This window comes from Notolepis coatsorum, assembly GCF_963971535.1.
Source record: "Notolepis coatsorum genome assembly, chromosome: 8".
Taxonomy (NCBI): domain Eukaryota; kingdom Metazoa; phylum Chordata; class Actinopteri; order Aulopiformes; family Paralepididae; genus Notolepis; species Notolepis coatsorum.
Genome location: NC_140172.1, coordinates 9,626,695 through 9,644,297, shown reverse-complemented (window position 1 = coordinate 9,644,297; position 17,603 = coordinate 9,626,695). Strand labels below are relative to the sequence as shown.

General features: G+C 40.9%; 2 protein-coding genes across 2 annotated transcripts in view; both read right to left on the bottom strand.

The window, feature by feature from the left end:
- LOC311233289 (uncharacterized protein) overlaps positions 1-17,603 on the bottom strand; it is a 447,587-nt gene that overhangs the window by 412,140 nt on the left and 17,844 nt on the right. The gene's annotated exons all lie outside the window — the stretch shown is intronic.
- The window catches only part of LOC311232913 (uncharacterized protein), a gene marked incomplete at its 3' end in the record, with an annotated part of 41,748 nt that overhangs the window by 16,262 nt on the left and 7,883 nt on the right, over positions 1-17,603 (bottom strand). Inside the window, exons 2-3 of the mRNA XM_084319746.1 lie at positions 13,287-13,400; positions 751-866 (exon numbers count right to left, since the gene is read on the bottom strand). Coding sequence (XP_084175872.1) covers positions 751-866; positions 13,287-13,400 — 230 coding nt within the window. The remainder of the gene's footprint in view (positions 1-750; positions 867-13,286; positions 13,401-17,603) is intronic.

Sequence of the window (17,603 nt, the reverse complement as noted above, 5' to 3'; positions counted from 1 at the left end):
AATAAATAAAATCTAAATACAAATTTAGGAGCACACAGAAATTTAGGAGCACAGTGACAATTGTTCAAGTAACACACACACACACACGATGTGTGACATCATGGCTTGGTTTCATGTTTTGAGGTACCTTCAATTATCTGTAAATAATACATACATACTCTATCTAAATAGATTACATATTATTGTCCCTGAGTGAGGGCAAGTTGTGTTGTTGTCTTGATATAATAACCGGTTGCCTCTGGATCAATGAATGTCTAATATTGAATAATATTATTAGATATTTTATTTTTAACATCCCTAATTCCAACAGTCAAGTTATAATTGAGCACATTGTGTTAAAAAAATTCTCAGATTTCAACATATGACACATAATTTGAAAGCTTAGATTCTGTACTTTAGCAATCTGGAATAATCTGAAAAATGAAAATGTAGAGATCTGGCACAAAGCGCTGTGAGGTGACACAATTAAGCAAGATACAGCCAAGAACAAGAATAGGCAAGCCTAGTTAAGCAAGACCCAGCCAAGAACAAGACATGGCAAGCCTAGTTAAGCAAGACACAGCCAAGAACAAGACTAGGCAAGCCTAGTTAAGCAAGACCCAGCCAAGAACGAATCTAGGCAAGCAATTATTATTATAATTTTTTTTAATACAGTATATCTATATTTTTATCATGTAAAAGTTTATATATAAAATCTGCAAATGGATTATGTAAAACAACTCCCAATGTAATATTTCTTCCCCATCTTACCGCTGACAATCTTTTGAGCGGGATTTCCAAGAGTCTTGTCTGTAGTTTAGCTCCACTCTTCTCTCCAAGCTCCTCATAACCTTGGATTACAAACCAGTCTGTGTCCTTTTCTGAAACTGAGAGAACAGTCACATTTTTATTTGTTTATTAAAAAAGATCACCATTAGCTGATACCAAAGTCCCACATATCAATATATACATATAAATATACATACACACGCGCACATATATACACTGAATAAAATAAAAAAAAAATATTATTGTTCTTTAAAAAAGGTTTTTATCATCATTCCATTTGGGCTGTGGGGTGTGCTTAACACATTAACTGCCAAAGAGTTTGCCCGTCTCATACCACTCTCTGCCACCACTCTAAGCCTATGGAGATGTTCACCTTCTTTGCAGGGCTATAACTTTTTAAATTGTATTGCTAAATTGACATTACTATGGCCCATTCAACATCGATTATCTATCGTTCAGGATGTAGGAACGTTATACTTTTTCAGTCATAGATTCATACGAAAATACCATCTAGAATATAAATATGTTTTTATCGTTTTCTGCAGTAATTCCTAGAACGTGAGTTATAGGCATAAACGCATATATATATCAACTGCCGTTTGTTGCCGATACACGCTATATTAAAAAATTTCAACTGTACATGATCCTAAATGTTATGACTCATCATGCGCGGATGAACGGGGGGGGGGGGGGCGTTTATAATTCCGTGATCTTCAGTAAATGCTTTATGTAGTATGGGTGATATATTGATCAGAGCAGTTTGCATTAATAATAATAAACAAACACGCTGAAAGTAACGTTACTGTACTGTTCGCCGATGAGACAAAAAAAAAAAAAAAAAGATCCCACTTATTTGACTTGGATCGACTAGATCAATTTCCGGTTTGTATAATAATAATGAACGCCCAAATCATATTGATTATTGAGTTATGGCAGCGATCCATATACACAGATGTGTGTCTAGAGTCCTGCAACAATATGCGAGTGCCGGACGCATTTCCCAGATGCACGGAGATCACCAGAGATCCATTTCCGGTTGTAACTCGCCCAATCATCCACCAGGCGGCAGTATTGAAGCGTTGCAGAGTTGTGCAGGATCCCACTGTATCAGCCGAGGCTGGGTGAGGGAATTATGAATACCATGGCGAAAAAATGAAATATTATCTCAATAACGTTGTACGCCGTGGAATGGCAGAATTAGCATTTTTTTAGATAACAGTTACAAAATTCCTTAGTGCAAATCATTATTAATACAAGTAACCCCATAAATGTCCTTATTTAAAACCCTAATAATATTTTCTGTGACTTTTCCTTTTTGATAAGAACGTCTAGTGCTGGTTGAGCATATGCATACTTTATGTTGATGGCCTTTGTCTATAATGTGGTCACAAAAATGGAAAGGTTTAATTTAGAGGTGGGCATAGATACTTTTTTTATCTAGATTAATCTATCTGTAATCCTGGAGTTAATCTAGATTAATCTAGATTAAAATGGTTCATGTGTGTTCTACCCAAATAATGAACAGAAGTAAGTCCTTACTTTTTCTTTCCTCCTCACGTTTCTCAGGCCAGGTGGACCATTACACCATGAACCCATCTCCCGTTTCCAAAATTCATTACAGACTGTTTGAAAAAGCTGTTTTGCTATGATAATTGGTAATGCAATATCAAAATAATGTTCAATAAGATGTACTTGTGTTTAATCAATTGTTTTATTCAGAACACAAATAATGTTACCAGTAGGATTGGGCGGTATGACTATATTACGGTATACCAGGGTATTTCGAAATCCTGTCGGTATGATTTTCAATACCGTGACGTCACAGACTGTGCGCCAAATCACAGATGCGTTGCTTGTAGTGCACAGCACGTGCCAGCAGAGGGCAGGGCAGTCTGTCTTTCCCTCTCTCAGTCAGAGCTCAGCAGAGCCACGCGCGTGTTCCTGTGGGTCTTTCATCTCGCATGTGTGTCAATCTGCACGACAAATAAAGACTTAGGGCTAGATCCACAAAGAATAGATTGCACAGAGCAAGTTGCACCCTTACTTACAATTCATTATGAATTGAAAATGGGCGACCCTGATGTAAACAAGTCGAAAGTCTTTCTCTGGTCTGCATCCCCTTAACACTTTAATCGCCGATGACGTGTTTAGACGTCATTCCTAGCCATGCTCATTCTGCCGAAGACGCCGTAACTCGTCTTTGATATCAATAATTCAAAAATCTGTGATCGAAATCATATTTCTCCTCCGGAGACATGAGATGTACTGGTGAGCTCCACTCAACTGTCTAACGGTTCAAGAGCGCCATCCGGTGGCCGATCGGCAGATCGACCAAGAGGGAGGGGCGCGCCAAACAGGAAGTGCTCATCCATAATCCGTCCGGGCACTCGCGATCGGTAGCCGGACCCCATCTCAACACACTGGATAATCAATCGCTCGCCCTAACTCAATAAACAACGTTATTTGGACGTATATAGTATTATACAACCTGGAAATGGTTCATCAGGATCAACATCCCATAATCGAAAACTGTCTACTCCACGCTGATCATCCAACGGCGCGAGGAAGATATGGTAAGATCCAGCGTTATTTTCTAACGTATTCTATACTAACTGATCTGATGATCATATGACCCACACTAGATGAATGGTATAACGTTGCCCACGGAATTATAAACGCCCCCTCGCCCATCCGGTCAATATCAGATGATACGTAGTAACTTCTAGAAGTACCTCCAGTTGAAATTTTTCATCTGGCAACGATCGCTACCAAACTGTATTTGATCATCAATATAATGCATTTGGAGCTATAAATCAAGTTCTGGAGAAAGCTGCAGAAAACGATAAAAACATACTTATACTTTAGACCATATTTTAGTATGAATATGTGAATGAAAAAGTATATCGTTGCTACACCCTGAACAATGGATATAGGACATTGAATGGGCCATAATAATGGCAATTTAGCAATAGAATTTAAAAAGTTATAGCCCTGCAAAGAAGGGGAACTTCTCCATAGACAAATAGAGCTGGCTAGGGATGGTAAATTATGAATTTGAACCATGGCGATCAAAGTGTTAACAATTGGGTGTATTGATTTTATTAACAGATTGCAGAATGTGTACAATACAGTATGGCTCAATACACACAATTGTTAAGGGGATGCAGACCAGAGAAAGACTTTTGTCTTGTTTACATCAGGGTCCCCCATTTTCAATTCATAATGAATTGTAAGTAAGGGTGCAACTTGCTCCGTGCAATCCATTCTTTGTAGGGATGCTCGATATTGGCTTTTTTACTAGGGATGCACCAAATATTCGGCCACCGAAAGTTTTCGGCCGAAAATGGCCAAAAATGGCCTTTCGGCTTTTGGCCGAAAGAGTTTTTTCACCAAAAATATATCACAGAATGTCAAAGAACATAAACAACCTGTAACCTAACGCGTGTTGTTGTGATGACGTAATCAAAGCGCGGCTTCAGTCATTCGCATTCTGCAGCCTGTGATAACTCCTCTTGGGACTCGGGAGTCGCGCTGTTTCTATGTAAACTTTGCGCGCAACGCGTCCAATAAATGCGTCTTTAACATGCTTTATATGATTATATCCTCGCCATTACTATATGCCCGTCACGGTTAAAAACCTTAACTAACGTTAGCGTTAAGCTAGCTAACAACGCTTCAGTTCCTCTTTCACTCGTCTCTCTTAAACTACGTCATCCCCCGCTAAGAGTCACGGGAGATGTAGTAAATACAAGTCCTTCCATGTAGGCTAAAACGCAGTGAATTATGACAGTAGTTCAAGTTTCTTTATTAGTTGTCATACAAAAATACAGAGTAATTTTATATAAAATGCTTACTGTAGCCACTACAGTAACATCATTAAGTCTGCTATAAGCTATTCTCCCTCTTGTGTGTGCAGATCTTTATGCAGTTTTAAAGCACCTTGGCTTTGTTCTGAAAGCACTTGGTTGTAGTTATCCTACAGAGAAAAGAAAATGCACTTGACTTTTATTAATATTATTTAGGTTAAGTTTTGCCATAATCATGTCTTTTGTCATAATCAGGTAGCTGAACAAAAAAAAATACATTATATATATATATATTTCTATTAATCATTTTCGGCCTTTCGGCAACTGTTTCCTATTTTCGGTATAGGTTTTTTGGCCAAGAATTTCCCATTCGGTGCATCCCTATTTTTTACCGATACCGATATACCGATATTGTCCAACTCTTAATTTCCGATACCGATATCAACCGATACCGATATATGCAGGGTTCCCCCCCCCCAAAAACGGAATAATTTCAGGTAATTAACATTTAGAGCTGGGCCGGTAACGGCGTTAACGTGCTGCGTTATCGCGAGACTAGTGTTGCGCGATAATATAATTGACGCCGTTAACATTTTTCTCAACGTTGGGTCTCGTCTGGGACATTAGCGGATGTATACCAACCTGGTCGAACTACTCTGTGTGTGTGTGTGTGTGTGGGGGGAGGGGGAGGGGCGTGAAGTTCGTGAACACATGCGAGCGGGGCATGCGTGAAGATCATTACCATATACACATCAGCTGAGCTGCATGACAATGGCGGACGCTGTGAGCAGAAACATTCATAGAGATATCTATGGTAACGTTAAGCACAGTTTGCTTCAGGGGTATTTTATTTTCAAAAAGCTTCCAGATGGAAACCTCGACAAGACGAAGGTGATTTGCACTTTGTGCAAAGCGCAAATGACGTACTGTAGGAGTTCCTCGAGTCTCAAATACCACCTGAGCAAAAAGCATCAAATTGATGTTATCAAGGAAGGTGCCGCCGGACCAAGCACAGCTGCACCGGGGAAAAGTGCTCCTCGTCAAACTACACTGTTTGAGTGCAACCAAGGCAAGCCCATCAGCACAGCTTTATCAGCCAAGCTAACGAACCTCCTAGCCCAGTGGATTGCCATCAATTGCCGGCCTATCAGCGTGGTTGAAGATGATGGACTCGAGCTTCTTCTCCGGGCGGCGACAGGCGACCCGTGTTACAAGCTACCTGCGAGGCGAACTATCATGAGGAGAATCCATGACCAACACGCCACAGAGAAAGTTGTGAAAGAAAAGAAGTTGGCCGCGGCGTCGTGTGTAGCACTGACTGGGGACCATTGGACATCGGTCAGCAAAGATAACTACCTAGGCGTTACTGCACACTTCATCGATGCCAGCTGGGAACTTCACTCGTTCGCCTTGGGTACGTTTATGTTATTTAATTTACCACGGTTAAGTTGGTTTCAGGGGGGACCCTGATGTAAACAAGACAAACGTCTTTCTCTGGTCTGCATCCCCTTAACAATTGTGTGTATTGAGCTGTACTGTATTGTACCCATTCTGCAATCTGTTAATAACATTTTCATTCATTCATTCATTCATTCATTCATTCATTCATTCATTCATTCATTCAGGCTGGATACCCAGCCATCCAACCATAGCATATAACCATCCAACTGGCTGAATATTCATTCCAACCTGAAACCAACCCACCGCGGCATGTAGTATTAAATAAAATTAATAAACTTAAACAGATGTGTCCTTCAGTTATTGGTGTAAAGGTTTGGAATTCTCCATAGCGAGCTTAAGGGATGTAATATACATTTAAAAAATTGTCAGTATGAAAGTCAAATGTGATCTGAATAGTGAGATATTTTATTTTATTTTTATTCTTTATTATTATTATCATTTAATTTGTCCTTGTTTAAACTGTGGATTGTTTTTCTTGTATATGGTATACATTTTTTACTAGCAAACTTATTCTGATCTACTTTGTCTGTAGGTGTGATTAAAACAGAGGATGGCCACTTTGCAGAGGCATGTGCCAGGCAGTTTCTGGACGTCGCTAATCAGTGGGAGATAGCCGACAAAATCACCACCATTGGGACAGACAGCGCTCCCAACATGATAGCAGCAGAGAGGATACTGCCATTCGAGCACATGCCCTGCATTGCGCACCTTATACAGAGGGCCATTGTAATGTCCCTTCGGGATAGTGGTTTTGATGGTGTCCTGGCCAAGTGTTGAAAAGTGGTCGGACATTTCAAACACAGTCCGGCCAACACAGATGAGCTAAATGTCCAGCAAGCATCCTGTGAACAAGAGCCAGAGTCACTCGTGCAAGATGTTCCAACACGTTGGAATTCCACCCTTGCGATGATCAATCGTTTGAGGCGCAACAGAGTCCCAGTGCACGCAACGCTGGCCCAGCATAAACACAAGCTGGTCCTCCCAACAGATGCTGAATATGAGAAGCTGGCAAAGCTGGAGAAACTGCTGGAGCCATGCAGGTATGGTCTACAAAGATAGCGTGTTCTTAAATTGGCATACAACTTCTTTTAAAAGTCACTTTGTATTTAATTAAGAAATGCATGCCCTTAAATACTATAAATGATTCAGAATCAGAACTTATAAAAGTGTAATCTTAGTTAAAGTGTGTGTGTGTGTGTCTGTGTGTGTGTGTGTGTGTGTGTGTGTGTGTTTCAGAACTTTTTCAGAAAAATAGTGTAATCTGAGTTAAATTAATTGGCCATATTTTGTGTGTGTGTGTAGGTACATCACTGAGCTCCTTGGTGGGGACAAGTATGTATCCTGCTCTGTGGTTCTACCTGCCCTGCGCCACCTTGAGCACGCAATGAAGATCTCAGATGAGGATCCTGCCTACATTGTGCGATTCAAGAATGCCTTCACCCAGGACCTCAACCAGCGGAGGGAGAAAAGTAACCTGGAATGGCTGAAGGTATGTGAGACTGACTAGAAAATAACTGTATTGTCTGACCATTATAGACTGTTAAGCCAGTAGATTGATCAATGGATAGATGAATGAGTCATGAAGAAATATGGTGGTTGGATTTGCAAAGTTACTTTAATTTTAATTTTTTTCATCATCAATTAATTATTATTTATTTTTGTTCATCAAAGGTAGCTACTGCTGTGGATCCACGCTTTAAGGACCTCAAATGCCTGCCCAAAGCAGAGAGGGGGCCAGTGTGGGCAACACTGAGTGGATTGGTGAAGGCAGAAGGACCTGCTCTGCAGCCCCCGAGGGAGGAGAACCCTGAGCCACCTAAAAAGAAAACACTAGTGATGGGATCAGACTCGGAGTCGGATGACGACTCACCAGTGCCCAATCCTGTGGAGAGGTACAAGGTAGAGCCAAGTGCCAGCTTGGATCAGTGTCCACTGAAGTGGTGGTCAGACCACACTGCCGCCTACGGTACGCTGGCCCACATTGCCCTGAAGTACTTGGGGAGCCCTGCCTCAACTGTCCCATGCGAGAGACTGTTCTCTTTATCGGGCCATATTGTGCAGAAGAGGAGAGCTAGTTTGTCACCAGACAATGTGAACAAGCTGGTCTGCCTTAGTGACTGGTGGAAGAAGGAGAAGTAGAGATTGATTGAGTCAAGCCATTTGTTTTGTTTTTGTTTAACCTTTATTTACCCAGGGTAGGTTCGCTGAGCACAGATGCTCTTTTTCAGCTACGCCCTGCTTCAGTCACACAGTTCCAATCACACCTGGGAGCTGCCCAGTACAACCACAGTCTGACACTGAGTAACTCCACTGGAGCAGTTGGGGGTTAAGTGCCTTGCTCAAGAGCACTTCAGCGGCATATTTTTTTTTCATTCAGTTAACCTCAGTTGTACTGTTCAGTCTGCTGCTGTTCCCTTCTGTCACCACTTGGTGTCTCTGTTGCTGCTGTCTGAGAGATGAAGGGAGAACTGCACAAACTCAGAGGCTATTCTCTCTCTCTCTCTCTCTCTCTCTCTCTCTCTCTCTTTGAAAGTTTGAAATGCGGTACTGTTCTGTACTGATAATATTATTTATTTGTGTGAATAAAACGACACTGAGTAACTCCACTGGAGCAGTTGGGGGTTAAGTGCCTTGCTCAAGAGCACTTCAGCGGCATATTTTTATTTCATTCAGTTAACCTCAAGTTGAACCGTTCAGTCTGCTGCTGTTCCCTTCTGTCACCACTTGGTGTCTCTGTTGCTGCTGTCTGAGAGATGAAGGGAGAACTGCACAAACTCAGAGGCTATTCTCTCTCTCTCTCTCTCTCTCTCTTTGAAAGTTTGAAATGCGGTACTGTTCTGTACTGATAATATTATTTATTTGTGTGAATAAAACGACACTGAGTAACTCCACTGGAGCAGTTGGGGGTTAAGTGCCTTGCTCAAGAGCACTTCAGCGGCATATTTTTTTTTTCATTCAGTTAACCTCAGTTGTACTGTTCAGTCTGCTGCTGTTCCCTTCTGTCACCACTTGGTGTCTCTGTTGCTGCTGTCTGAGAGATGAAGGGAGAACTGGCTATTCTCTCTCTCTCTCTCTCTCTCTCTCTCTCTCTCTCTCTCTCTTTGAAAGTTTGAAATGCGGTACTGTTCTGTACTGATAATATTATTTATTTGTGTGAATAAAACAACACTGAGTAACTCCACTGGAGCAGTTGGGGGTTAAGTGCCTTGCTCAAGAGCACTTCAGCAGCATATTTTTTTTTTCATTCAGTTAACCTCAGTTGTACTGTTCAGTCTGCTGCTGTTCCCTTCTGTCACCACTTGGTGTCTCTGTTGCTGCTGTCTGAGAGATGAAGGGAGAACTGCACAAACTCAGAGGTCTCACTCTCTCTCTCTCTCTCTCTCTCTCTCTCTCTCTCTCTCTCTCTCTCTCTCTCTCTCTCTCTCTCTCTCTCTCTCTCTCTGAAAGTTTGAAATGCGGTACTGTTCTGTACTGATAATATTATTTATTTGTGTGAATAAAACGATTTATTAAACACAAGTACATCTTATTGAACATTATTTTGATATTTCATTACCAATTATCATAGCAAAACAGCTTTTTCAAACAGTCTGTAATGCATTTTGGAAACGGGAGATGGGCTCATGGTGTAATGGGCCACCTGGCCTGAGAAACGTAAGGAGGAAAGAAAAAGTAAGGACTTACTTCTGGTCATTATTTGGGTAGAACACACATATTTTGAATGCCTTAGGCAGATTTTTCTTTTATTTTTTTGAGCCATTTTAATCTAGATTAATCTAGATTAATTCCAGGATCATTGAAAGATGGCTTATATGGGTCATGAGTTTAAGATGTAGGCCTAGTCTGTATAAAATATATAAAAAATATATATAAATATATATAGATATATCTCTTTGTGATTTACATGTTTCTTTTTGATTTACGCTTCTTTTTGATTTACATATTCTGAAAAGGTTGTGCTTGTAAGTGGTATTTTGTACTTTTTTGCAGATGTTTTGTGGGAATGTGTTGTCACTTCATATGTTGTCACTTCCTGTTTGTCTTGTATATACTAGGGTCACTTACCCTTCATGCTTCATGCAAGCCATTCTGAAGAAGGTGTGTTCACACCGAAACGTTATGATTACAGGCTGCCAATAAATTTGGAAAAACCTGGAGAGCGTGCCTGGACATTGTTTTATAACTGTTATGTATGGTGATAACAAGTATATTGTTAACTTAGCTCCGCTCCGCCCCCCCCCCCCCCCGCTGATGAAAGTCATACCGTCATAATACCCATACCGGGGTGTGATGTCAGCAAAGTATGACGGTATGAAAAAAATTATACCACCCAAGCCTAGTTACCAGTACAGTCACTCAGTAGCTATGTGACATGGTTTGACTCAATCAGTACAATCTCTACTTCTCCTTCTTCCACCAGTCACTCAGGCAGACCAGCTTGTTCACATTGGCTGGTGACAAACTAGCTCTCTTCTTCTGTACAATATGGCCTGATAAAGAGAACAGTCTCTCGCATGGGACAGTTGAGGCAGGGGTCCCCAAGTAATTCAGGGCAATGTGGGCCAGCTTACCATAGACAGCAGTGTGGTCTGACCACCACTTCAGTGGACACTGATACCTCTCCACAGTAGGGCTGGACGGTATGGTTTAAAATGTATATCACGGTATAATTCGAAGTATAGACGGTAACGGTATATATCACGGTATATTCATCTATCTTAAAATGTCTATATAAATGCTTCTGAAGGGGTAAAACACTGGTATGGCAGCTATTACTGTACTCTTGTATTACTAGGACATATTTCACATAGTACAGAGGTATTTTAAGAACATGTATTGTGCAAAATTGCAATAGAAAAATGCAAAACCTTTTCTCAAGTGTCTGCTGGCAGGTAACGCATATCTTGGATCGACAGTTTGAAAAGGAACCATGTCCTTACTAAGGCTGTCAAAGTTAACGCGGTATTAACGCGTTATCGCCCGATTCTATTAACGCCACTATTTTTTTTAACTCGCGATTTACTTTCAATACAAAAAAATAAATTTTTTTGTTAATTTCTTTTTAATGAAAAACGTATCGAATCGAAACGAAAACCGTGACCACAAAACCGTGATATGAACCGAACCGTGGATTTTGCGAACCGTTCCACCCCTATGAATAACCTATCTTGAACAATTCTAAGGTAGTTTTAAGTTATTTCTCTGGCAGCATGCGCTAATATGGATTCCGGCGGCACGTGCGCACGCGCTAATATGGATTCCGGCGGCACGTGCGCCCAGCACAGCACGGCTGATGAACATTTTTCAAGGGGGAACACTGAATCCACACCATCCACGAGGGTAAATTCATAACCCCAAACATCTAGAAACCTAAGAATATTGTATCTATGTTGCAGAGTCTTCAATCTCTGGACCAAAAGATTTCCTTATGGATTTACTCCCAACTTTGACCAGGGGCCGGCCATATAGAGGAGGGTCTACCGGCTAGTGCAAGACAGTCAAAGCTATTCCCTTTATAAAGAGTAATGAAACACATTTATTATTTTACTTTCCATCTATCGGACTATTCAAGAATGTATATGTTAAAATACCTCACTTTATTATGGTAAATGCAGTGTTTCCCCTACCATTGCCTTGGCGGCACACCCCGCCAACGGGACGCCCCGCCCCTCCAGAAAGAATTATATAAAAAAAAATATATATATATTAGAGGTGGGCATAGATAATTTTTTTTTATCTAGATTAATCTATCTGCAATCCTGGATTTAATCTAGATTAATCTAGATTAAAATGGCTAAAAAAAAATAAAAAACCTGCCGAAGGCATTCAAAATATATGTGTTCTACCCAAATAATGACCAGAAGTAAGTCCTTACTTTTTCTTTCCTCCTTATGTTTCTCAGGCCAGGTGGCCCATTACACCATGATCTCCCGTTTCCAAAATGCATTACAGACTGTTTGAAAAATCTGTTTTGCTATGATAATTGGTAATGAAATATCAAAATAATGTTCAATAAGATGTACTTGTGTTTAATAAGTTGTTTTATTCAGAAGTTAACACAAATACATAATATTACCAGTACAGTACAGTATCTAGCACACTCTCAGGAGCAAAACAGAAAGAATCATTTCAAACTTGAACTATGTGACATGGCTTGAATCAACTGCTCCAGTGGAGTTGCTCAGTGGCCAATGGTGTCAACTGTGGTTGTACTGGGCAGCTCCCAGGTGTGAATGGAAAAGAACATCTGTGCTCAGCGAACCTACCCTGGGTAAGTAAAGGTAGAAAAAAAATGTAAAAAAAAAAAAAAAAAAAAACATTTTTATTTTTTTTAGATTAATGCGTTAATTATATTATCGCGCGATACTAGTATAACGTTAACGCAGCACGTTAACGCCGTTAACGGCCCAGCTCTAATATATATATATAAAAAAAAATACATACCTTTTTCTTCTCTGTGCATGCAGTAGGAGTAGGAAGACGTTGGGAACTAGGCTAATGGAGGAACCTACTTCCAGTGACTGACGCTAAGTTAGGCTAATGGTGCGTGTCTTCCTACTCCTACTGCATGGACAGAGAAGAAAAAAGTAACTTCTTGTCTAACTCCAGGGTAGATGGCAAATAAGCTAATTTCCCAAAATGGAGTTTTCCTTTAAGGTGAGTTAATAAATTCACTCTGAAAATCTGCTCCGCTCTGATAAACTGACTCTTGGTCAGAGCGTCCAGTGTGCACTCTGAGCCCTCAGAATTTCCGAACAACTTGAGTTTGCTCGCTCTGACACTGGTTGTAAATAGTTATGAGTGTTGTATGTGCCTGCCTGTATTGTAAATAGTTCATATGCATGTTGTCACTACTGTATGTATAATTGTAAATAAGTTAATTTATGTGTTGTAAATAAATATTGTTAATATTTATTTACTTAATTTATGTGCAATCGTTTCATTTCAGCTCAGTGTAGAGAAATGCACCGATACTAACAACCGCCTTACTGCGCGCGCCTATGACGACACTGTTGACACCACGTATCCGTGACCCACGCGCCCCGCGAAAACACTAGTCATTTTGGGGGCCTACCACGCCCCCTGAAAAAAATCCTAGGGGAAACACTGAAATGAAAATCACAGATTGGGGCTTAATGGAAAGAATTAGAGGAGGGAAAGCTATGGACACACAGACAGAGAGACAACTGTGCTGCAACAGAAGAAAGACAACTAGAGAAAATAAAGACAATAAAAAGAAAAGTAACATACTGATATCCTGATGGTCTGTGGGCTCCTCCTTCAGCCCAGTGGAAATATCCATGGTTGGGTCTAGTGTGTCCTGAGCCTCTTCTTTCTTAATCATCAGTTGGTCGCTGGGTGGATCTGGAGCAGAGGGAGACAGCAACTAAGAACTTACAGTAGCATGGAAAAGTATTTGGTCACTTTCTGATTTCCTCTGTAATTACATCCTCCTTCCTATTGACCCAAGATGGCGGCGCATACACAACACGAAGGGAAACAGCAAGCGCTCAGGGGCTCGGGAGGTAGAACGGTTGTCTGGTATAATACATTTTAACGTGTGAGAAATGCAGCCAATCAAGTCACTTTGCTTTGATTTCTGGCACGTTAGACATGTTTCTTGGTAGCAGATAGGAATTTGAGAGGGTAGATCTGGGGCAGAGGGAAACAGCAAAATAAAGTGCACCAAATAGTTAGGCTACATGTGAACAGAGTTTGATGAAATTAAAGAATGAGAGACAAAGCTATGGAGACAAAGCTATACAAATATGATAGAGCAGAGGAAGGAGAAGACAGAATCAAGATAAGAGAAAAAAAGGTAACATGCTGATATCCTAGTGGTCTGTGGGCTCCTCCATCTCAAAGGAAGTAAACCTTGGGTGGGTCTAACGCAGGGGTCGGCAATTAGGTTTGGCGGCGGGCCAATTTTTCCCCAAGCCATTGAATGGCGGGCCAGAACCAAAAACAATGGCTAATTTAACACTTTAATCGCCGGGAACGCCGTAACTCGTCTTTGCTCGCCATGCTCATTCTGCCGAAGACGCCGTAACTCGTCTTTGATATCAATATTTCAAAAATCTGTGATCGAAATCATATTTCTCCTCCGGAGACATGAGATGTACTGGTGAGCTCCACTCAACTGTCTAACGGTTCAAGAGCGCCATCTGGTGGCCGATCGGCAGATCGGCCAACAGGAAGTGACGCGCCAAACAGGAAGTGCTCATCCATATTTCGTCCGGGCACTCGCAATCGTTAGCCAGACTCCATCTCAACACACTGGATAATCAATCGCTCGCCCTTACTCAATAAACAACGTTATTTGGACGTATATAGTATTATACAACCTGGAAATGGTTCATCTATATCAACATCCCATAATCGAAAACTGTCTACTCCAAGCTGATCGTCCAACGGCGCGAGGAAGATACGGTAAGATCCAGCGTTATTTTCTAATGTGTTCCATATAAACTGCTCTGATGACCATATGACCCACACTAGATGTTGTGAAGGGCCAGATTAAACTGAATATATATATGTATTGTTTGATATACCTTGTATATTATTTATATACACGGAATATCCCTTTACCTGCGTACAGACCAGAGTATTATTCGCTCTCCTATTGGACAGCGGCCCCAGGCGCCAACGACCAAGCCCCCAACGGCAAGTTCAAAGGCAACTCCGGGCATGTCAGTACATGCCCAGAGTCTGCGTAGTAATACGAGACAAGAACTGAGGTTGGGACTAGATATTCACTTAGGTATAAATACGGCGCAGGTGTAAACAGCAGCAATTCGTTCATTACTAGTAATACCTTCACCACGAGTCAACGTGCAGTGAAGTGAGCAACCTTGCATCTAAATAGAGCATTGAGAACCGCGTGCAAATAGAATGTTAAAGTGTCAGAGTTTAACGCAGTAACGTTGAGTTCGACTTAATCTAATGTGAAGTAATAGTCGATCATTTATTGTATATCGTGCGGCCACAGTTCTTCCGTATGTAGCATAACCCATCGGTTCGTCGTGTCTTTAGCTAGTGCACTTATCCAGGCTGTGCGGCCTAAATACGTGCCCACACCCGAGGAGTCCTAGGCGAGAACCGTTGGACATGTACACAGGAGAATTGGCACCGGCGATTGCAGAACCATTTCTGGTTGGATTATATTGCTTTGGGACCGTGACCACCGGAGAAGAGCACCGTTGATTCCACTGTCGTTTGGGATTTAACCTCGTGAGGATTACCATTCGGGCCCGCCTCATGGAAGGGGCTGGCTGGTTGTCGTCAATGCTGTCGAGCATATTGGATTACAACTATTGCTTTTGTCTGCTGATCAAGGGAGTACAAGCACCGGCTCCTGTACTTGGAGCCTCTTTATTCCTCGTTGACTCAGACTGGGTACCCGAACATTCCTCTACCCCTCCCGGCTTTACACCGCGGAGGGAACCCATTGTCTCCAGTTGGTACCGGTGTTGCCCTATATAATTTCTACTATACAACAGGTGGCGTCAGCTTAGACCCATCATAGTATTCCTGCTATTCTTAGTGACTTATGCTCTTGACTGACTTTACGTATATTCTTCGCCATACAAGCGCGACCCTAATTCTCAATCTGTAACCTAACGTTGCCTAATAATAATAAATAACCCTCCAATAGAATTTCTGTGTCAATGCCGTGTTCTTGTGAGTGTTCACCATCAATATTTGATGTACTGTTTGGCCAGTAATTAAAGTACATAACTAGCAGTGGTTTAATATATCACAATCTTTAATACAGTCAGGGTTTTGTAACCCCTCAGTTACACTAGACGAATGATATAACGTTGCTCACGGAATTATAAACGACCCCCCGCCCATCCGGTCAATATCAGATGATACGTAGTAACTTCTAGAAGTACCTCCAGTTGAAATTTTTCATCTGGCACCGATCGCTACCAAACTGTATTTGATCATCAATATAATGCATTTGGGGCTATAAATCAAGTTCTGGAGAAAGCTGCAGAAAACGATAAAAACATACTTATACTTTAGACCATATTTTAGTATGAATATGTGAATGAAAAAGTATAACGTTGCTGCACCCTGAACAATGGATATAGGACATTGAATGGGCCATAATAATGTCAATTTAGCAATAGAATTTAAAAAGTTATAGCCCTGCAAAGAAGGGGAACTTCTCCATAGACAAATAGAGCTGGCTAGGGATGGTAAATTATGAATTTAACCATGGCGATCAAAGTGTTAATATAATGATAGTGAAACATGTTTAACTCTGTCAAAATAAACGAGCTGCATAGGTGGCATAATAAACTGTAAACGACATATACATGCACTGAACATTATACCTTTGTCTTTTTTCCATTGTATTATAAAGCGCCTCTCTATCGGTCTATCCTACATTATGCGCGCGCAACAGTCTATCTGACGGCCACGGACCGGTTTAATGTTGAATGTTTAATGTTAAAACTATCGATTTATATGTAATTCGTTAAACGTATCCATTGTCTTACTTATTATTATACTTATTGAATCTCAAACAAGCCTCGTCTTGTTAAATGAGACGGTCTGGTCTACAAAGGAGACTGGGGCTGACTCATCCAGATTGCGGAATCCCCCGCGATCGATTACTGAGACTTCCGCTAAATATATTAATCTAGCTACTAACTGGGGAGACTGATCAATTACGGATAAAGGAATATAGTGGGACGATCGATTATGATAGTTAACCTTGTTAGATGAGGCTGCACTGGAAATGGAGCTAATGGACTTCCGAATGTCTCGTAATTCAAATACATATAGCGCCGTCATTTCAGGAGCTTCTTCAAGCACTCTTTTTGTTTAAAGTTAATTGCATTGTTTTTGCATTGTTTTTAATTGCATTACTGTTCACATGCATGTGTGGTGCCGTCAGTCATGAGTAAAGATAAAGCTTGAATGACTTACTGAACTGGTGTTTTTATTTCATGGACTTGTGTTTCCCATTTCAGCACCACGCGCTGTACACCTCACTTTGAGCAAGCCTATATATACGGTACATTGCACCTCACTGCCTATACCTGTTATTCACTCTCAACATGGATAAAACATAAAGTATGCATATAATACAAATAATATGATGAAAATAAAATAAATATCATATTCTCAAAATAAACTGACGGGCCAGAAATTATTGCTGGCGGGCCAATTTCGGCCCTCAGGGGCCGCCTATTGCCGACCCCTGAGCCTCTTCAATCCCTGTGTGTCAAATGCAAGGAAGCTTTCTATATAGGTAGCATTTCTAGGTAGGAAGTTTAAATGTTTAAGTTTTAGGCTGTCACAAACGGGTAGCATGCAGTAGGATTCAATGTTGTTCAACCAAAGTATTGGCTTCTGCTGTGTCAATACAAACTGAATTCTCTACACAGAAAGAGCTGCTTTTAAACACAAAGACTTGCCTCTGACTGGTGATAGCTCAATTAGCAGAGACACGCCCAGTGTCACTGAGTGAAACTAAACTGAATTTTAGATTTGTAAGATTTACAACAACAAATACATTTGTTGTTATAGACAAAGGTTAGGCTAACGTTACGT